The 20,648-nt window shown below is 40.5% G+C and overlaps 1 protein-coding gene across 1 annotated transcript in view; it reads right to left on the reverse strand.

The window, feature by feature from the left end:
* Nucleotides 1–20,648, reverse strand: part of mamdc2a (MAM domain containing 2a) — a 34,859-nt gene that overhangs the window by 11,633 nt on the left and 2,578 nt on the right. Inside the window, 7 exon segments of the mRNA XM_032516377.1 lie at nucleotides 779–925; nucleotides 2,629–2,703; nucleotides 2,706–2,721; nucleotides 4,579–4,835; nucleotides 7,488–7,619; nucleotides 8,817–8,901; nucleotides 12,376–12,632. Coding sequence (XP_032372268.1) covers nucleotides 779–925; nucleotides 2,629–2,703; nucleotides 2,706–2,721; nucleotides 4,579–4,835; nucleotides 7,488–7,619; nucleotides 8,817–8,901; nucleotides 12,376–12,632 — 969 coding nt within the window.

Consider the following 20,648-nt stretch of genomic DNA (forward strand, 5'->3'; position numbering starts at 1 on the left):
TCTACACTACTTTTTGGAATGGTCAATAACCCTCTTTTATATAGAATTATACCTAATAATTGAGTCAAAAAAGCAGGAATTGTGAATTATTTTGACTAATAGTTAAGATCAGAGATTAGTCGGGAATGAAAGTGATCAGTTGTATTTGCATCCATTGCATCCATTTTTTGGTGGTAATTCGGTTAAAAAGCCATATTTCAGATATAGAATTTTTTTAAAGGGGTCAAATTTGACCTGAGGACAACAGGAGCGTTAAGGACAGTGAAACAATGTGTAAAATAACACTGGATGGACACTCCCTGTCCATCCTGAGGCAGTGAGGAAACAGAATGTCTTTCCGTGGTGTCCATTTTCAAGGAACAAATACTGTATAATAAGAGTGGAACAAGTTCCAAAAATCCATATTTCAGCACAACTTAGCATTCTTCAGCATTCTTACTTTACAGCATATTTTCCCACCGGCCTAAAACGTTTGCACAGTAGCCTACCTATAGATATGGATCATGATTCATGTGAAATAAAAAAGAATATGTGGAGTCTAGATCATGACAAGTTTAGTGTCAATGTACAGATAAACACAGAAAGCCTTTATAAGTACTTCATGAATTGGTGTTCATGTTATAGTTTATGCTGCCAGTTATTGTTAATTTCCTTTTATGTATAAGTTATCTGCTTTGACAATATATGCCATGTCTTTTCATGCCAATAAAGCTCTTTAAGGTGAGAAACAGAAATGTAAAGCATAGCAGCCACGGATGAGCATGTGGAGGGGACTCACCTGCTCCGGTGGTATGGTCTCCTATCCTGTAGGCGTTGGGTTTGACTGTGACTCTGCTCCACACCTTACTCTCCGTCGTTTCCTGGTAGTACAGGCACAGCCCGTTCTCAAAGTCACAGCTGGCGATAGAGGGGTCAAAGGTCGGCTCTGGAACACAAAACACAACATCTCTAATAGGAACCTGGCTTGATAACGTTAAGAGTGTTGCATGGTATAACACCATTAGAAAATACATAAACATGGACATGGAGATTCATCGTTGGGTCTCTGGCCACGTCTCCACAGTCTAATGTTGTAAATGTAAATGTTAATATTGACATGTATTAGACAGATTATGAAATGCCTACAACCAAAGAGTTTTACCTTATGGGTATTCTCGTTTGATTCATATTTGCATCACAAGCCAATGTTATAGATCAGGATTTCTGCAAGTCCAATCGAAGACTTTTTAAGACCAGTATGAATTAAATGTAAGGCCTGCTGTATATCACGACATCGAAAAAAGAAAAGGAAATGCAGAGTCACATAAAGAATTGCTTTCTTGCATAAAAGCAGTAGACTTTAAATTGCAACTGACTTTAACCAAGCTCTAAAGATTTTAAGGCAAGTATCGCTGAATTTGAAAGAAAGACACAAAGTGACCTCATGAATTTGCGTAAATATACACGCAAACTTTCTTAATCCAAGTGGCGTGTGATCTGTTCTCATTTTGAGCTCTCCGCGTACAGTGTATGTCTACGCTGTATACAGCGGGCGTGCGCAGTGGCGTGTCATTGCCTCTTGCTGTGTTATAGTGGGGAAAACATCTTATTGCAAGAAGAAAGCTACAGTGAGTTCAGGAAAAGAAGAACGGGGTAGGCGATTTTAGGAAACGGGACGCATGGGACACGATCCCCGGTCTCCTGGGTGAAAGTCCTGTGTTTCATCCATCCACCCACCCCCCCCGACGAACCTCCTTATGTGGATTTTTGCACTTTCATAGTACTTGTTACAGCGTCAATTTACGCGAGGTAATGTAACTCAATGGAGGTTAAAGATAGAGATTAAGAAATGTTAGACTTTTTAAGACCCCACGGAAACATAGGTAGATAGAATTAGGTTCACTGGAGTATTCTCTGTATGTAGGGACCCTGTTGTGGTCTGGCCGTTAATGTGACAGCATTCAGTCACATGGGGGCAGCAGTAGCTCAGTCAACGAGGACTGAGCAGCACTCTGACATCCCCCAAACTGCATGTTTGTGTGCATGTTTGTAAAATAATAATGAGAATAATGGAATTGTCCCCCTGGGCATTGATAAAGTAATTCTCTTCTTCCAGAATTGAGCAGTGTTGGAAGAGTAACAGAAGTTATACAGGTCTGACCTTCACAGAAAAGCGGTGCTTATTCAAACGCGAGGCCGCCGTGCACAATTTGCCATCATAATTACATAACAAGGTGCAGGTATGAAGTGGCCATAGGCAGATTGCAGAAAGCTATGATTCTCCCAAGATGTTGTCCCAGCAGTTGCTGGTTGTATTCACCTCCAGGATGCTGGTTGCCAGGTGACTGTAAAGTCAGAAACTTATAAGCAATAAAAAAGAAATAGAGACGAGATTGTCAACAACAAATAAGCAACTTAAATAATATTGTTCATGTTAGTATATTATGGGTAGAAAGAAGTTGGGACCTATGGTTAGTTTCTTGTTCCTACCCTAATTTGCATTATTCATAATAGAAATTAAATTTGCATCCATCAGTGTCTGTGTTTAACTCAGTTTCCTTGAACACATCCACTTTTAGACACAAACAAGAAAAAAAATAGTAATATAGTATATAATAGTAATAGGAGAGATAAGCCAATCTAAATCACCTGTGTCAGTGTGGCAGAATTCAGGAGAAAAGGAGATGTCATCTATGGCCACGTATCCACCTCTGGCACTGTTAAGGCCACCTCAAACACCACCTGGGAACACCACACACACACACACACACACACACACACACAAAAAAGATATACCACACACACCACACCCCAGACACACAAAGAACACACACACATACACACACACACATACATAACACACACACACACACCACACACACACACAAAACAGATATACACACACACACAACCCCACAGACACTCAAAGAAAACACGCACACATACACATACACATACACCACATATACATAACACCCACACCCAAACACACCCCACAAAACAGATATACCCCAAAACACACACACACACAGACACACAAAAAACCCGACACACACACACACACACCCCACACACACAACATAACACAAACACACACACATATACAAACACTACACACACACACTCACCCCCCACATACAAACAGATACACACACACAGACACACACAGACACACAGACACACCCCACACCACACCACCCACACACACACACACACAGTAACCATTAGCAGATGGGTACCCAGTGATTTATGACTGCTGAGTCTAAGTCATACATGATTGCTCATCACTGACCAATGTCTAAGTCTGAGACCAATTTATCCTGAGAACATTCTCTGTCAGGGGGTCTTTAAGAGTTATTACATTTTGCAATAACGTAATTGCTAACATTAGCTAAGATGCACGATTGTTTATGAATTCCAAACTGCCAACAGGGGATACAGTTAGAAAAACACAACATGACTTGATAATAAAGAGGCGTGCTTTACTTCATGGGCTGTGATAATGTTATTACATTATCTGGGTCACATGACAGTGATACAACCAAAAGATGGATCCTGGGAATTATAACACTTAAGTAAACAAGTGGTAAATGTATAAATACATTTGACAACTAAGTCATTAGTTACTGTGTATATGCTGTAAGTATTTCTGGGACAATTAATTGTACAGCAAAATTTGGATTTGTTTAACAGCTCTTTCAAATGAGATGTTATAAGACATGGTGAATGGATGACATGTACTGATAGAAAAGACAGCTGTAGAAGCCAAACAGTGACATCAGTGTAGAGTAGGTACATGGGGTAGTCAGCGGAGCGCTGCTTAATGGAAAAGCTCTGTACGAGTCTCGGCTCAGTTGGACAGGAGGAACTGACCCAGTTTGTACTGTTACACAAGCTTTCTTTCCACAGGCTGTGGGAGGCGTTCTGGCTGAACGCACAAGGAAAGGAAAACCGTGGAGTCACAAAGAAGAATACACGTTTGAAAATGCAGTGGAAAGCCACAGAGGAGCGGAGTGCATGTGGGCGAGTCTGTCCACTCAGCACACTACATATGAATTTTGTCCAGGGTTTTCCCTGCCATCATAAGGTTTAGGTGCAGCACCAGAGCCGATTTAGGCTGCACCTAGACTAAATGAACGCAACTAAAAGGCTTTTCTTCAGATTTTGTCACTGTAGATTGTAGTCTTTAGCAAGTTTTGTCTTTGGTCTTTTTATTTATTTATGATCTGCTCTAGCTTTTCCAATGTTTTAGACACACATATGGAGTTAATTTTGGTCCAAAATGATGTGAAAAAGAGACGCAAAACAACCACAAAGGGACACAAACCGACTATAAAGGAAACCAAAATGACCACTAGCAATGTATTGGGAAATAGATTTTTTTTAATGAAAAATGTAATACTTTCTTGAAGAAGGACTCTTAAATCCTCCGTACACCTACGTTGTCCACAAGCCAAGAAAGACACAAATCCTTCTCAGACTATGAGTTGTAGTAAAGCGAGATGATTGATGTACTCAGTGACATCCTATCCCTGAAACTGATTTGCCTTTTCATCGATATGAAGCCGGCCTACTGTGAGTGCTGGCTCCGGTACTGACCTCCAGGGGGTGCGGGGCCTTGATGTCCACGCTGACCTGAGTCCAGCCGGCGGTAGCGTACACCTCTGGCTTCCAGATCTCCTCGTAGTGGCCCAGCTGGTCTCTGGTGAACACTGAGAAGATGTTTCCCCTCTCCTGGTCTCTGTGGTAGTAGAAGGACAGGCAGCCGGCCATGGGCGCCGTGGTCATGGGCGAGGTCAGCTTGGCTACTTCCTGGAAGTGCTTGGCGTACATCGAGTCCACATACATGTAGTGGCCTGGAGTAGTGGAAAATATAGAACACAACACTTCCTGTTGGTCAAAGTGGTCTGTGAGACACTGTATCAGAGACGGTGTTAACTTTTTTTTGCGCCAGTAAAGACTAAGGCCACATCCACAAGTACCAAAACAATCTTTTATTTCCCTGTCTCCTTTAATCCATTTATATAAATAAAGTGTTTATTTTCCTGGTGTAAACGGACTGTATTTATATAGCGTCTTTCTAGTCTTTAAGACTCTTCAAAGCTCACCTTTACCATTCATACACTGTGGCCGAGGCTGCCGTACAAGGTGCCACCTGCTCGTCAGCTATACACTCACACATATCATCAATCACAGCAACTCGGGGGGGGGGGGAGACTTGGGGGTTCAGTGTTTTGCCCAAGGACATTTTGACATGGGACTCCATGGCTGAGGACTGAACCACCAACCTCTCAATCGGTAGGCAGCTCTGATCACTTGAGCCACAGCTGCCCCAGGTCGTATAGTAACATTGACATAACTGTATAATAAAGACCTTTTTGTGAGAGGAATGCAGCTATGAAAAATGTGTTCTTTCAGTCATGATATAAAAGGAGGAGGGGCGATGTTAGCATTCTAGCACTGGAAAGTGGCAGTGGTTTAACAGGGATGAGGGCGTGGAATGTGCTCATGTTGATCATGGATGTGTGATAAAACCGGGGTGAAGATTCAAAACGATTCCTGAACCAGTCACATGGTACGGACGGGCAGCGCGGCTTTGACTGTCATCAATGACGTAATTTGTCAAAAACGACGCTTCGAAAGGAGCCAGTTGAGGTGGTTCGGGCATCTGGTAAGGATGCCTCCTGGGTGGAGGGACATCCAGCTGGGAGGAGGCCTTGGGGAAGACCCAGGACTAGGTGCAGGGATTATATCTCCAACCTGGCCTGAGAACGCCTCGGGATCCCCCTGTCGGAGCTGGTTGATGTGGCTCGGGACAGGGAAGTTTGGGGTCCCCTGCTACAGCTGCTGCCCCTGCGACCTGATACTGTATAAGGGGACAAAGCTGGATGGTTGGACGATGCAAGCCTCGATACGCGCTTCATGGACAACTTCCGGGATGTCTCGGCACGCGCTCTGAAGCCTCGGCACAGAACATAACATCATGAATTTACAGGAAGTGTGTGAAAAACGGATCGTTTCACTGACTCATGTGTAGTGACTCAGACAATCATCCATCAGGTTTTGGAGATTAAACAGAGGTGCGTTACAGACTGCATTGAGTTGCTTTTAAACATATAAAGCAGAGATGGAGAGCCACGAGGTCCAAACCTGCACGTCTTCACCCCAACCAAACAACACAGCTGTTCATTTCCCAGGCCAGCGCGCCTCCCTGATTACAGACACTGTCTCCAGAACCATCAATCCATGTAAACGGACTGTCAAACTACAGAGCCATTATGTGCAGCTGGATGGACTGGTAGACGTGGAAATATTATGTAATCCACCTAGATTGTGAGTGTGATTTGGAATTTCAATAGGATTTTGCCTGGTTCAAGTTATTTATCTAAAGGCAACAGTAATATCTTATTAATATTCAACCGATCTACAATCACAACTAAATCTGTATATTCAGACAGAAAGTATAAGAACATGAAAGTGTTTTGGAACATTAAAGCATTAATATGTTCTAGCCCAAGCTACAAGTATGAACCTGAAAGTGAACCTGATGTGGGATGTAAGTCCTGCTGTCATTAGACAGAAAAAGAACTTATTAAACAGTGTAAAGTATGTAGTGATATTAGGGGATCAAATGGGAAAATGTTAAACGGCGTGTCATCACAGAGCCATTCTGTCACAGAAATAAAGAAAGAATATTTGACATGAAGTTAAATGTCCAGGCAGTATCTTGCTGAAGCAAAGTAGAGTCATGGGGATGGACGACAGAATATATCTGATTATGCAATAGGAGATGTTACACTGTCCGGTTCGTAGGATGTTCACGTCAATAGTGATCTGTATGAACTCTTTTGAGTTGCTAATAAACATGTTTAACATGTTAGCTCTTTCAAAAGACTGCAGGTGGGCTGCTATGATGCAGGTATGAGCCTAAAATATGACATATGACATGTGATGGCTCATAGGCCTCAAAACCTATTAAGTCCCTTTGGTTGCTAGGATCTGGGGGTTGGCTAATAAGGACTGATGATTGACACCAGGATGAACTGATTGCTCACATGTCCATAAATTTCAGTGCCTGGGCAGTCTCTCTTCCTCTCTCCCTCCGTGACATCGCTACACCTACACATATGCATACACTACACACATTACTTAAAAACTGATGGCACGTTTCCCTTTCTTTATTTAAATACATTTGATGTAATTGAGCAAACGTGTGTTCTCCACATTTTATCATAAATTTTAGCCAGGTCATAACACATAAAAATTGTTACTAGTGTGAAAAAAATAACACTGTGGCTGCCGGCCTGTCAGATGCAGCAGTCAGGCGTCAGCGCGGCCTCGGCATACCGCCCAATAACAACCAGTTGGGAACTGCAGACGTAAACAGCTAACCACACTGGTGACAAGGGGACGCTGTATATTTAGCCATATTTTGGCAGAAATATGTGTTTGGACAGTTCCGAACATAATGATCATGTGTGTGTCTGTGTGTGTCTGTGTGTGTGTACCTCTCTGGTTGTTGGTGGTGTGGTTTAGCAGCAGGTTGGACTCTCTGGCCACACTCCCCCCGACGTACCAGTTGACGTTTGGGTTCCAGCTGTTACTGTAGCCACACAGGTGATGCTCCTCAAAGTTACACTCTGGCAATAGGAACAGCAAAGACAACCATTAGTCCTTACTCAATCTTAACCTTAATATTTGTATGAATAAATATTGTTTATACAGTTTCCTATCAGACTTTCCATTAAAGGTGAAACACTTCAGTTGATGAGGCTGTCCTCTTCCCAGAAAACACTCCCATAGGTTGCTTGGTCAAGCAGCGATTGGGACCCATATTAATGTTTATGATGGCAGTGCCCTTAGTGGCTGTAGTAGTTATTAAGGGAGCAAAGCAGGAAGGAAGGTGACGTACATGAAGTATTAGGTCATGTTCAGACAGCCCACATCAGCCATCAGACATCGGCAAAAACACAGGTCTTTCCTTGATTTTGAACGGTTGTGGTGCATTGAGACTGGGGGGGACATACGCAAAAATGCAGCGGGCCTGTGATAAAAAGTTGAGGCCGACTCTTGGAGAAATGCAACCTCACGTCACACTGCAGTGGCCAGTCATGTAACCTGAGATCAGACTGTGTGTTTGGAGCTCTGGTTTGAGGCGTTCTGAGAGTCCCGTACAGGAAACAGGAACCATCACTGCCTCTATCTCTGCCACAAGAAAAACACTATGAGGGTGAAAAACAAAGAGCTGCCTTGTGTAATAACTGAACATTTCCTGCAACAACAAAACACTCGCTATGTCTCTGCCACCCTCTGTATGTGAGGCAAGTGCAGATTTGAGTCGCGCATGCTCAGACAGTTTTACAACATACTGTATTACTGAAATTTGTGAAATCCAAGTTTTCTCATTACAAACAATAACAGAAGATGGGAATCAATTCAAAAACGTTGTAGCTATCTATGGTTGATTGGTTTCTAAGTGACAGCCTCGCTGGTCTCTTTTCTTTTTCTCTCTCCTGTGAAATGAAGCTGCCTTCAAGTGCACTCGGAAATGTTTTTAGTTTTTTTTTACTTTAACGAACAATTAGAGCTACGTACCGTTCTGCATCAGGTGTGTAACCAGGAGGTGAATGTAATGACATGTAATGTAATTTTTCCAAACTTAACAAAGTAGTTTTGGTGCCTAAACCAGACCAAACTGGGACCAATTTAAAAGTCCGAAAGCGCTGTTTTGTGGTTTAGATATAAGCCTGTGGTTGATATTAGAGGGTAGGAACAAACAACATATAGTATTGTTGCATGGATTGGAGGACTGGTTCCAGTTGATATAACCCACTGACCTATACAGAAACCAGGAACAATGTGAATTTCAAAGATGGCCACGTTGTTCCCTGAGTCCGGTCCAGGTCGACCTTCCAACAAAACCTGAGGGAGGAAAAACAGACGGTTCCAATATTACGTCACGCCACACGGCTGTCACTCCATGCCATGTCACAGTTATCTCATCAGATCAGATTACACAACACTAAAATCATATTGAGTCATGTCACATCCCCGCCACCACTGTGATATCACTGTGGGGCATTCAGGGCATCGCACATGTCAGTTCTAGGGGCTACTATTTTATATGATATTAATTGTTCATTATTACTGATGCATTGTGTGGAGGCAGCATTTGACGGGAGTTAAACTATAACAGTGCATCATATTTCTTTATTTATCATATTGTAAAATCTTAGTAACGACATAGTCAAATGCACAACACTGTTAAAAGAGTTTGTGGAATAACGGAATAATATACTGTGTGAATTTGAAAGAATTTTCTGTGTCCATTTTTAACAGGTATTTTGATTTAAGATTTTTGGGGGATTTGGAAAAGAAATATCCATTTGAAGGTACGAAGGATATAATGTAAATCAACAGAATTTTCCTTTATGGGATTAACAGAAATGTCTGTAAATTTAACTGGAAAGGTAATTTTCTGCCAGGACATCATCTGTTTTTTTATGCATTCTTTTTCTTATAGTGAAGATTTCCCTCTGAATTGTTCTGAAGTAATTTTATGTACTTTTGTACTTCAGTAAATTTGTACTTATGGAGCTCTGTAACCTGAATAAATTTAATTAGTCCCTTTCCACATTCCATTACCTTTCTATGGGATTAAACACCTCAGGTCATGTGTGCGTGGGTGGGCGGGTGAGACTTGGGTACAACACCGCTGACTGGGGATGTATGTGAAGCATTTGGACATAATCAAGAGGAACAGATAGCCTGAATCACAGGAAGGTTCATGAGGAGAACCAGGTCAGATATATCATTTGGTCTTAGTCCAGTGGATTTGTAAAGCAGTAGAAGTATTTTAAAATCAAATCTCTGACTCACTGGTTTCCACTGCAGAGACTTTGGAATGAGTGTGATATATTTCATATTTACAGATCTATCACAGCGCTGTGTCAGGGCTGGAGCAAGGTCAGGCTATGCTGTTTGTCTTTTCTGGGATAGGGGAAGAAATGCTCTGGCGTGATTGTATTATTATATCACATCAAACATCACATCGTTATGTAAAACGCAAATCTAAAGAATGACTGAAAATTGTACACAAACTGTACACAAACTGTAAATGAGTTCATATCTGCCCGCAGACAGATGAGTGCATTAGAGCACACTGGCCAGTATTGCTATAAACACTGGTCTGCAGCCCTACTTTAGTTATTTAGGATGACAGTCAGCCATACCAACATGATGTAGTTCTGTTTTCCCTTTATAACTCAACATGGCACATAAACAACCTCACAGTCTCCATTACAGAGTTTTAACTTGAAAGCATTGCACCATCTATTCTTTCCGTATATTAACTTTAAAAGTTGTTCCCAAAGCAGACTGCATGGAGGAGTTTAGTGCTCTGGTTGACAATAAGGAAGCTAGAAGGCTGAGATGACATCATCGATTCTTTAATAGTTCTTGTGGGCCTCGGCCTCAAACTCACCCTGTATTTAAGGAAGGGCAGCTTTCTTTAAATTTAGATTAACAAGTAAAACTTTATTTATATAACACGTCATTCTAAAGGAAACACAATCTGCTTAACAGAAAATAAAACCCATGCACACAGTGCAATGTAGTGAAATTCAACTACCCAGACCACGTATTAGGAGCAGTAGACAGTTATACACACACAGCAACTGGGGAGCAAATTAGGTTTCAGTTCTCAAGGACACTTTGACATGAAGCCGGAGGAGCCTGGGATCGAACCTGCAAACTTGTGATTGAGGGGGGGACCCTTCCTCCGAGCCACAAGCCATCATATTGCCATACTACATACATACATACATACATACATACACACACACACACACATACACACACACACACACACACACACACACACACACATACCATCATACATACATACATACATACATACATACATACCATACATACATACATACATACATACATACACACACACACACACACATACACACACACACACACACACCACACACACACACACATACATACATACATACATACATACATACATACATACACACATACATACATACATACATACTACATACATACACACACACACACACACATACACACTACATACATACATACATACATACATACACACACACATACATACATACATACATACATACATACTGTACATACACACATACATACATACATACATACACACACATACATACTACTACATACATACATACATACATACATACATATATACATACATACACACACATACATACATACACACCACACACACCACATACATACATACATACATAATACATACATCTACATACACATACATACATACATACATACTGTACATACACACATCATACATACATACACACACATACATCCACATACATACATACATACACACATACATACATACATACACACACATACATACATACATACATACATACATACATACATACATACATACATACATACACACACATACATACATACATACACACACATAAATACATACATACATACTGTACAATCACACATTCATACATACATACATACATAAATACATACATACATACATACATACATTCACACATGCATACATACACACATACACACATACATGTATGTATGCATGGATGGACTTGTGTGTGTGTGTGTGTGTGTGTGTGTGTGTGTGTGTGTGTGTGTGTGTGTGTGTGTGTGTACAGACACACACACATACATACAAACTAATGCAACTACCTTGATACTACAGCCCATAACATACATCTGTGTCTGAAGAACTTTAATTGAGAGTTTATAATGCAGTATTGCAGTAAAAATAAAAGCAGCTGCACTGTTGGTTTAACCCCTGAACCAATCGGAAGGCCTGTCCCAAATTACCCACAAGCCACTTGGAGGAAACCAGTGCAATATCTTGAAACTGGTTTTTATGTGATCAATCTGTCTCTTCCTAGTTACCAATCTGCAGTATTTTAAATGATCAGTTGTGACTGGCCTCCAGGAAGGCCTTGCGGTATTGTAAATGGACTTTATTTATATAGCGCTTTTCTAGACTACTCATAGTAGTCTTAACATATAGAGGAACCATTCACACACATTCACACGCTGTGGCCGAGGCTGCCGTACAAGGTCCCACCTGCTCATCAGATAAACATTCATACACATTTACACTCTGATGGGGCAGCATCAGGGGAAACTCAGGGTTCTGTGTCTTGCCCAAGGACACTTCGACATGGGACTGCAGGGGCAGGGATCAACCACCAACCTTCTGATCTAACTGAAGGGGACAGGTGTCCTCAATCTTGGAATATATTTTCCAATGATGATAAAAGTCTGTGTTACAAACACTGCTCTGGAATGTAAGCCAGCTGTTCCTACCTGGTAGGGGATGGTAGTGTTTGGCAGGTCCACACTAGCAATGAGCCAGCTGTCAGAGGCTTTGTTGGCGCTCCACAGTCGGTAGTCAAAGTTGTCTCCGTCGGGTCTGAGGTGGAGCTGCAGGGAACCCTGTCCAGTGATCTGGTACACCAGCCTCACACAGTTCCAGTCCTGCAGTTCCAGGGTTGGACTGACCAGAACCGCCTGCTCCTGCTCCTGCTCCTTTAAGAAGGCCGAGTCCACTGTTATCAAATGCCCTACACCAACACAAAGATACGTCATATTGATGTGCAGTTCATATGAATATTACACCGGCTGACAGCTGCTGGATGTGGGTTTGTTTATAGAGTTATAATCTTATGAGGCCAGTTGTTCAAAGGTAAACTGATCAGATTTTTGGACTGGATTAAATCTTGAAAAAGGGAAAGGAATAATCTAAAATCAGATTAGATAACAGAATCCAATCAAACCTTCAGTATGTGTTGTTCTTTACATAGCTGGTAGCCCACATTGTGATATGTTGTCCCATTTAGAGCACTGATAATCTGAATTTGGTAATCTTGAAAACTGTGTATCTGGATCAGGGTGATCCAGTCCAATGTTGCTTTAAAAAATCGGCGTTAAAGTAAAACGGATTACCTGATCCTGAATGGCAAAAAATGGAATTTCCAAATCCGGATCATTTTGATCCAGATTAAATGTTTTGAAAAACAGGCTCCTGGAGGCTACTTTTTCCATCATGTAGAGAGATGACTAAAGTTGATCATATTTATATTCATATTTTGTACTTATCTAGAGAATTTAGGGCGTTTTCACACCTATAGTTTGTTGGCTTTGGTCTGAATCAGTTGATGACTTTGTAAACTTGGAGAGGTTTCCCCTCGGTTCAGTTTCATTTCAAACCTGGAAATATCCAAGAATGTCCACTCCTCCTATTGGTCAGATGTGTCTGGGGCGGGAGCAGGAAAGTAAATACAGGAAGAAGGTCCTGTGTTCTGGACGTCTCCATTGGATTTTTATGGATTTTTATTTTCTTTTATTAACCCTTGTGCTGTCTTCCCGTCAAAATTGAAATTTGTCGATGCTTTTTATTGATGTTTTTAACTTTTTCTCACGTTTTGTCCCTTATTAATCACCAAATTAAACTAAATTACTAAATTATACCTAATGTTTGAGTTAGAAAATTAGGAATTATTTAGACTAAAATTAAAGGAATGGATGTTGATGGATAATCACAGAATGGAATATGTCAACTTTTACTCAATACTATTTCAAAACCACTTCAATTTTTTTTTCAAATGCTATAACATTTAACAAAAAAAAACAAAAAATGAATGAGAGTAGAGATGTGTACTTGCCAAAGAGCGTTGTGTGGAATCAATCATGTTATTTTGGGGAATTAAAAAGAAAATGGATATAGTAAAAAGGGGCAATTTGACCCGAGGACAACATGAGGGTTAACCTTTATTTTGCCAGGAAATAATCCCATTGAGATTCAGAGTCTCTTTTTCAAGGGAGTCCTGGCCGAGACAGCAGTATAATAGTTCCATATTAAAATATACAGTAAAAACAAGCAACATGAAACAGAAAAAGACAGTTGGCAATTTAACATCAGCGCTCAGCAAGAGCCCATGTGCATTTAGTACTCAAATAGTTTGTCTCATCTGTGTTGCCTGCTCTAACAACAACCCAGAAGATATAAAGTTCTGGTTTAGAAAGTCTAGCATATTTTTCTTATCTGTAATCATTTTATCATTCAACTTTAATGCATTTGACAGCACAGTATCCCTAGACCTTGAAGACAGTGATTTCATAACTTTCCAAAATTTACAGAGGTTAGCTGAACTTTCACATATTTCAGTTACATAAAAATCTGATTTCCTTTTTTCATATTTGAGAGACACATTTCTCAGGTGTCTAAAATGTTGCCAGTGAGCTATTTTTGGATTTCTTTCCCGCTGACCAAGAAAGATCACACTCATGAAATAGACAGACAATTGCTCTTATATTTCCTAAAAGGAGCATGCTGGTTTATAACGTTCAGAAATAGGGATTTAAAATATTGCAACTCTTTTTAAATTGAACCGAGAACACTTCATAAAGCAGATCTTAGTACGGTTGTTTGATCCGGGGGAGAGACATAAATCCAGTCAACAGAACTACAAGAAGTAGGTGTGAAAGCGTCCTTAGATATTGTTTTGTTGATGATCCCATTATCTATAACTCCTCTGTACTTCATGGGCCAGTTTCACCCAAAAGAATCAGATACAGAAATAGAAATAGAAAGCAGTTAAAAGAAGTGAACTTTGCTCTCGTGTTTTGTTGACTCCATGTTCTGCTATTTCGTTCTGAGATTATTTTCCACTGGATATTGAAGTTCATAAATAAGTGTTTTGGCATGGCTGTCCGAGTGGCTCTACATCCGTGATATTGAAAGGGGGATTTAATTCTTGGATTTTTTAGTTTTTTTGTGCGTGATCAAAAAACTGATACTGCAACATACATTTGAGTGCCCCAACAGATCAGCTCGACATTCTTGTCTCTGAGTCCTAAACTCCCCTGGCAGAGTCAGTGATCCATAAGTATAGGGTGGACTAAAATTCTCAATGTGCAGTGATCTAGATGATAGGACGAGTCAGAGGACATGGAGGGTGTTAGAGGCAGTGCTGTAGCAGTGAAGATGAAAAGTAAAAAGGTTAATGTCAAATACATTGCAGCCTTGGGTAAGTGTATTATTTAATTGCCGTATTATCAACTAAAGAGCGACAATGATATATTTTCTGAAGGACTGGAACCCTTTATGTCCCAGTGGAGTCTTTTTACCCATGCACCCAGGTCTGAGAGAGCAGAGAGACAGTTTAATGGCTACAAACTGTGTTTATTGAGAGCTGGTTTAAGTGCCATCAGTTCTGTGGTTGGGTGGGGGGTGGGGGGGGGAATTTACAGTTGTATCTATAATCCCTTATTTGGTGAAATGAAGTTCAACAGGAATCCTTCTAGCAGGAGAAGTCTTTGTGCAGTGATTTGCTCAAACAGTGAGCCACGGAGGAGCAGATAGGAGAAAACAATCCGACACGCACCAATGTCTGCAGCCAAGATGTTGTAAGGATCGTAAGATACACACCACTGGTTTGCATGTTTAAGTCACCTTACTGCAAATCACATGTGCTTTATATCACAAGTAAACAGTCTGAAAACCATGCAGCTGCAGGGTTTTATAAATTGTATAACCCTTTGAAAACTCATGAGTTATATCATGAGTCTAAATTAATGTCATGAGTCTAATTTTTGCCAGTGTTAAATTAATGTCATGAGCTAATGGCCTGCAGACCTTTAAAATCAATATGTACTTAAACTGTACTTATGTACACAATGCAAGTATTGTATAGCTGTAAAATAAATCTATGTTTACTTAACCCTCTTCGGGTCAAACTGACCCATTTTCATATCAATGTTCTTCTTCTACCCAAAATAACATGATTGATTCCACACAACGCTCTTTGGCAAGTACAAATCTCTATTTTCATTAATTTTGGGTCTTATTCAATTTTATAGCATTTGAACTAAGGTCTATATAAAAGAGACTTCAGATACAGGATTAGGGACCACTAAGGTCTATATAAAAGAGACTTCAGATACAGTATTAGGGACCACTAAGGTCTATATAGGAGACTTCAGATACAGTATTAGGGGACCACTAAGGTCTATATAAAAGAGACTTCAGATACAGTATTAGGGGACCACGAAGGTCTATATAAAAGAGACTTCAGATACAGTATTAGGGGACCACAAAGGCCTATATAAATGAGACTTCAAATACAGTATTAGGGACCACTAAGGTCTATATAAAAGAGACTTCAGATACAGTATTAGGGGACCAATAAGGCCTATATAAAAGAGACTTCATATACAGTATTAGGGGACCACTAAGGTCTATATAAAAGAGACTACAGATACAGTATTAGGGGACCACTAAGGTCTATATAAAAGAGACTTCAGATACAGTATTAGGGGACCACTAAGGTCTATATAAAATGACTTCAGATACAGTATTAGGGGGCCACTAAGGTCTATATAAAAAAGGACTTCAGATACAGTATTAGGGACACACTAAGGTCTATATAAAAGAGACTTCAGATACAGTATTAGGGGACCACTAAGGTCTATATAAAAGAGACTTCAGATACAGTATTAGGGACCACTAAGGTCTATATAAAAGAGACTTCAGATACAGTATTAGGGGACCACTAAGGTCTATATAAAAGAGACTTCAGATACAGTATTAGGGGGCCACTAAGGTCTATATAAAAGAGACTTCAGATACAGTATTAGGGACCACTAAGGTCTATATAAAGAGACTTCAGATACAGTATTAGGGGACCACTAAGGTCTATATAAAAGAGACTTCAGATACAGTATTAGGGGGCCACTAAGGTCTATATAAAAGAGACTTCAGATACAGTATTGAGGGCCACTAAGGTCTACTAATTTTCAACAGCAAATACACTTTGGGGGAAAAATTATACGGACTAGATAATGCATAATTTGCAGTTTTCCATTGCATGATGAAATAGTGTTTATTAACGTATCTGCCATTTCTCAAACATTTTCATACAGAACGTGTCAGTAAAATGTTAACTGACAAGTATTTCACATGTTTTCTATCAAAATATTTGATCTTGAAACACAATGTCTGCTTAAAGTGACTTCAGTCTTTTTTTCCACTTTTTCATGGTTTTGTTTAGGCAGTCCTTGGTAAAAGTTAGGGAAAGATTGTGGTCTGATTTAATACAGAAAATGTCTGTAGTGACATTTGTTCCTGAACCTAAGCAGGGACAGGAGTCTGGATGTAGGGCCGACCCCAATGCTTCCAAGATTTGACCTTTGCCATGGTAAGTGGTGTCTAAAGCAGCATTTCAATGCTTGTTGTTGTTGCAAAAATTAGGCGGATGGTGTGAGACACGTGGTTTTGTTTTGTCATCACTGGTCATTTGCATTGGTGCCAGACTTTGGTGCCAGTTCTGTTGAAGTTAATGAGGTGGGCAAGTGCCACTATCAGCCATAATTGTGGGTAAAAATGCTTCCGGAAAATAAAAATAAACACATTTTGAGATGTTCACTGGTGTCACTTGTTAATGGTTTCCAACAGATCATGGCTCTGCCCTATCCATTATCAGGCCAAAAGGCCAAAAGGCCCAACAATACCTTTAAAAAAAGAAAGTGTCTGGTAGAAGTTGTCAACTGTCCAGAGATAGGATGAGGAGTGTTGGTGTAGGTGGTCTGAGGGCCAGCTCTCCATCGCTCCCTCCATCCATGTCTGTCTGTTTCTCCTGTTTCAGCAGAGCCTCAACTCTTTGTCTCTGATGTCACTGTTTAATATAACCACCGAGGATTTCTATCCTGGTTTTCACCACAAACTCTGCCTTGGCATCTTTTTTTGATGCTGCCCTCCTCAGCTCAAGGCCACATTGCCACGGCAACAAAACAGAAAACACCACTGTGGTCTCGTCTTTTTTTTTTATGAGCCTATTTCTTTCCACAGTGGGTATAGTCTGCTACCATCTCCAAGGCTGGTTAGTGGTTAAGTGCACAGCTCTCTGCTGAAGCCTCTGTCTGTAGTATGCTCGCATTGCCATCCATGAATGCTATGTGGACTAGCCACACCTTCCTCCACAGCACTTTGGAGGAATGGAACATGTGTACGTTCAAAAGTAGTCATAGTCTAGCTAGCTGTCTGGATTTACCCTGCAGAAATCTGAGGACCAGGTAACCATAGTCCTCAGAAATCCACCAGAGGTTAGAACGCCAACACAGAGAAAGAGGAAGGGGACGGACATCCGGCTGAATTAATATAGACTCGGTGTCGAGCTCTGTTTTCACTGTCACAGGGACTAAAGAAAACACACTGAGAGCTGAAGGCTTGGCTGGGAGAGAGATGGCACACACAGTATTTACACTATACCGCCACTTATCTTAACAGTGGGAACATAAACTGTGCTGACAGATTATCCAAAACAGAGGGAGCTGCTTCGGGATGCTCTGTGGCTGGACACACACAAAAGCATGAGGGTAGAAAACAAGACAAAATGGGGAGTCCATCGGAATGTCTGGTTTGGCAAGTGTATGGTGATGCAGGGGATCAAACACAGCACATCTCACACTGTAACAGTTCAAAATTATATTCAATCAACTTATCTTTTACCAATAAGTCAAGGAAATTACACACGTTAGATGGTTACAGAACTCATGTATAATATGAGAAGAACCCTTGCTTCTCTAATTGGAAGAACATGATGACATGATTACAACAAACTATGAAGGTCAGTGTTGAGGGAAAAATAATAAATCGGATATGAAGGTGTTTTTGAGAGAAAAATGGCATGAGATAAATACCAAAATTATTAAACCATGAGAATAAACTTGAACTTTTACCAAAATAAATTTTCACAAGAATAAAGTTAAGATGGTACAAGTCCTAAGAGAGTCCTAATTTTACAACCCAGTAATGTAAAAGTAAACAAAAGGTTTGTATGGAATTTGTCATACTGTAATATGAGCAAATTATAGAGTATATCAAGAATAAGCCATCATATCTTAATAAAAAGGTAGTAAACAACAACATGTCATTCACAGTTTATGGGTAAATTGGGCAAATTTGATTACATCACCTGTCTGACATCTTCAGTTTGTATTTTTACAAGAGTTGCAAAACTTTACAACACTACAACTCTACAACTCTACAGTTCTACAACACTACAGCTCTACAACACTAAAACTCTACAGCTCTACAGCTCAACAGCTCTAAAACTCTAAAACTCTACAGCTCTACAACTCTACAACACTACATCTCTACAGCTCTACAACTCTAAAACTCTACAGCTCTACAGCTCAACAGCTCTACAGCTCTAAAACTCTACAGCTCTACAGCTCAACAGCTCTACAGCTCTAAATCTCTACAGCTCTACAGCTCTAAAACTCTACAGCTCTACAGTTCTACAGCTCTAAAACTCTAAACCTCTACAGCTCTCCAGCTCTAAAACTCTACAGCTCTACAACACTACAGCTCTACAGCTTTAAAACTATACAACTATACAGCTCTACAACTCTACAGCTCAACAGCTCTAAAACTCTAAAACTCTACAGCTCTACAACTCTACAACACTACAACTCTACAGCTCTACAGCTCTACAGCTCTAAAACTCTACAGCTCTACAGCTCTAAAACTCTACAGCTCTACAGCTCTACAGCTCTAAAACTCTACAACTCTACAGCTCTATAACTCTACAACACTACAACTCTACAGCTCTACAGCTCTACAACTCTAAAACTCTACAGCTCTACAGCTCTAAAACTCTACAGCTCTACAACTCTAAAGCTCTACAACTCTACAGCTCTACAAATCTACAGCTCTACAGTTCTACAGCTCTACAGCTCTACAGCTCTACAGCTCTACAGCTCTACAGCTCTAAAACTCTACAGCTCTACAGCTCTACAGCTCTACAGCTCTAAAACTATATCTTCTATATCTTCTGGTCTGTGTCAGTGCCACCACATTACACCATACTAATAACAGTCTAACTGAAGGCTACACGTGTACCGTTAAATATAACTCCACTGCTATCATTCAAAAAAGGGAAGCTGGTGTTTATCCAGCAGCAGCAAAATAAAAGCGATTGGAAACAGTTGTTGAATGAAAACAGCACTTGTGTTAAACAAAAAAAAGAGAAAGTGAGAGCAGTAGAGTGCTGTTACTGATGAATTAGTGCTGTGGAAATGGACATCACACTGAAGACAACAGGTACACATGGAGGGAGCGTTCAGTGTAAACAGCAAATTCAACCAGGAGCAGATAAGAAAACAGAGAGGATTCTTACTTAAACAGGAGAGACCAAGGCCTCTTCAAATTCTCGCTCTCTGCAGCTGAGCTAAATAAAGGACCCATCCACTTCTTGAAGGTTCACAGATCATAAATACAGAGCTGTTTTTAAGGAATACAAATTTGAAGTACTTTCCACACGCACACACACACACACATGCACACACACAAATCTTACTCATCATGAGTGTGATAACAACTCAGCTAGAGCACCTTCCCCTTTCTAATGCACTCAGAAAAGTTGGGATAAACATCCAGTGGGGTTGTGGGGGGTTTACAGAATCCATCGGTGACCCAGAATCAGATCCAGAATCAGCTTTAACGGTCATGTAAGTGTAAACACATACAAGGATTTAGACTCCGGCTCTCACAGTACACAGAATTAGGTACGTACTAC

Source organism: Etheostoma spectabile, chromosome 5 (genome assembly GCF_008692095.1).
Source record: "Etheostoma spectabile isolate EspeVRDwgs_2016 chromosome 5, UIUC_Espe_1.0, whole genome shotgun sequence".
In the NCBI taxonomy this organism is placed as follows: Eukaryota; Metazoa; Chordata; class Actinopteri; order Perciformes; family Percidae; genus Etheostoma; species Etheostoma spectabile.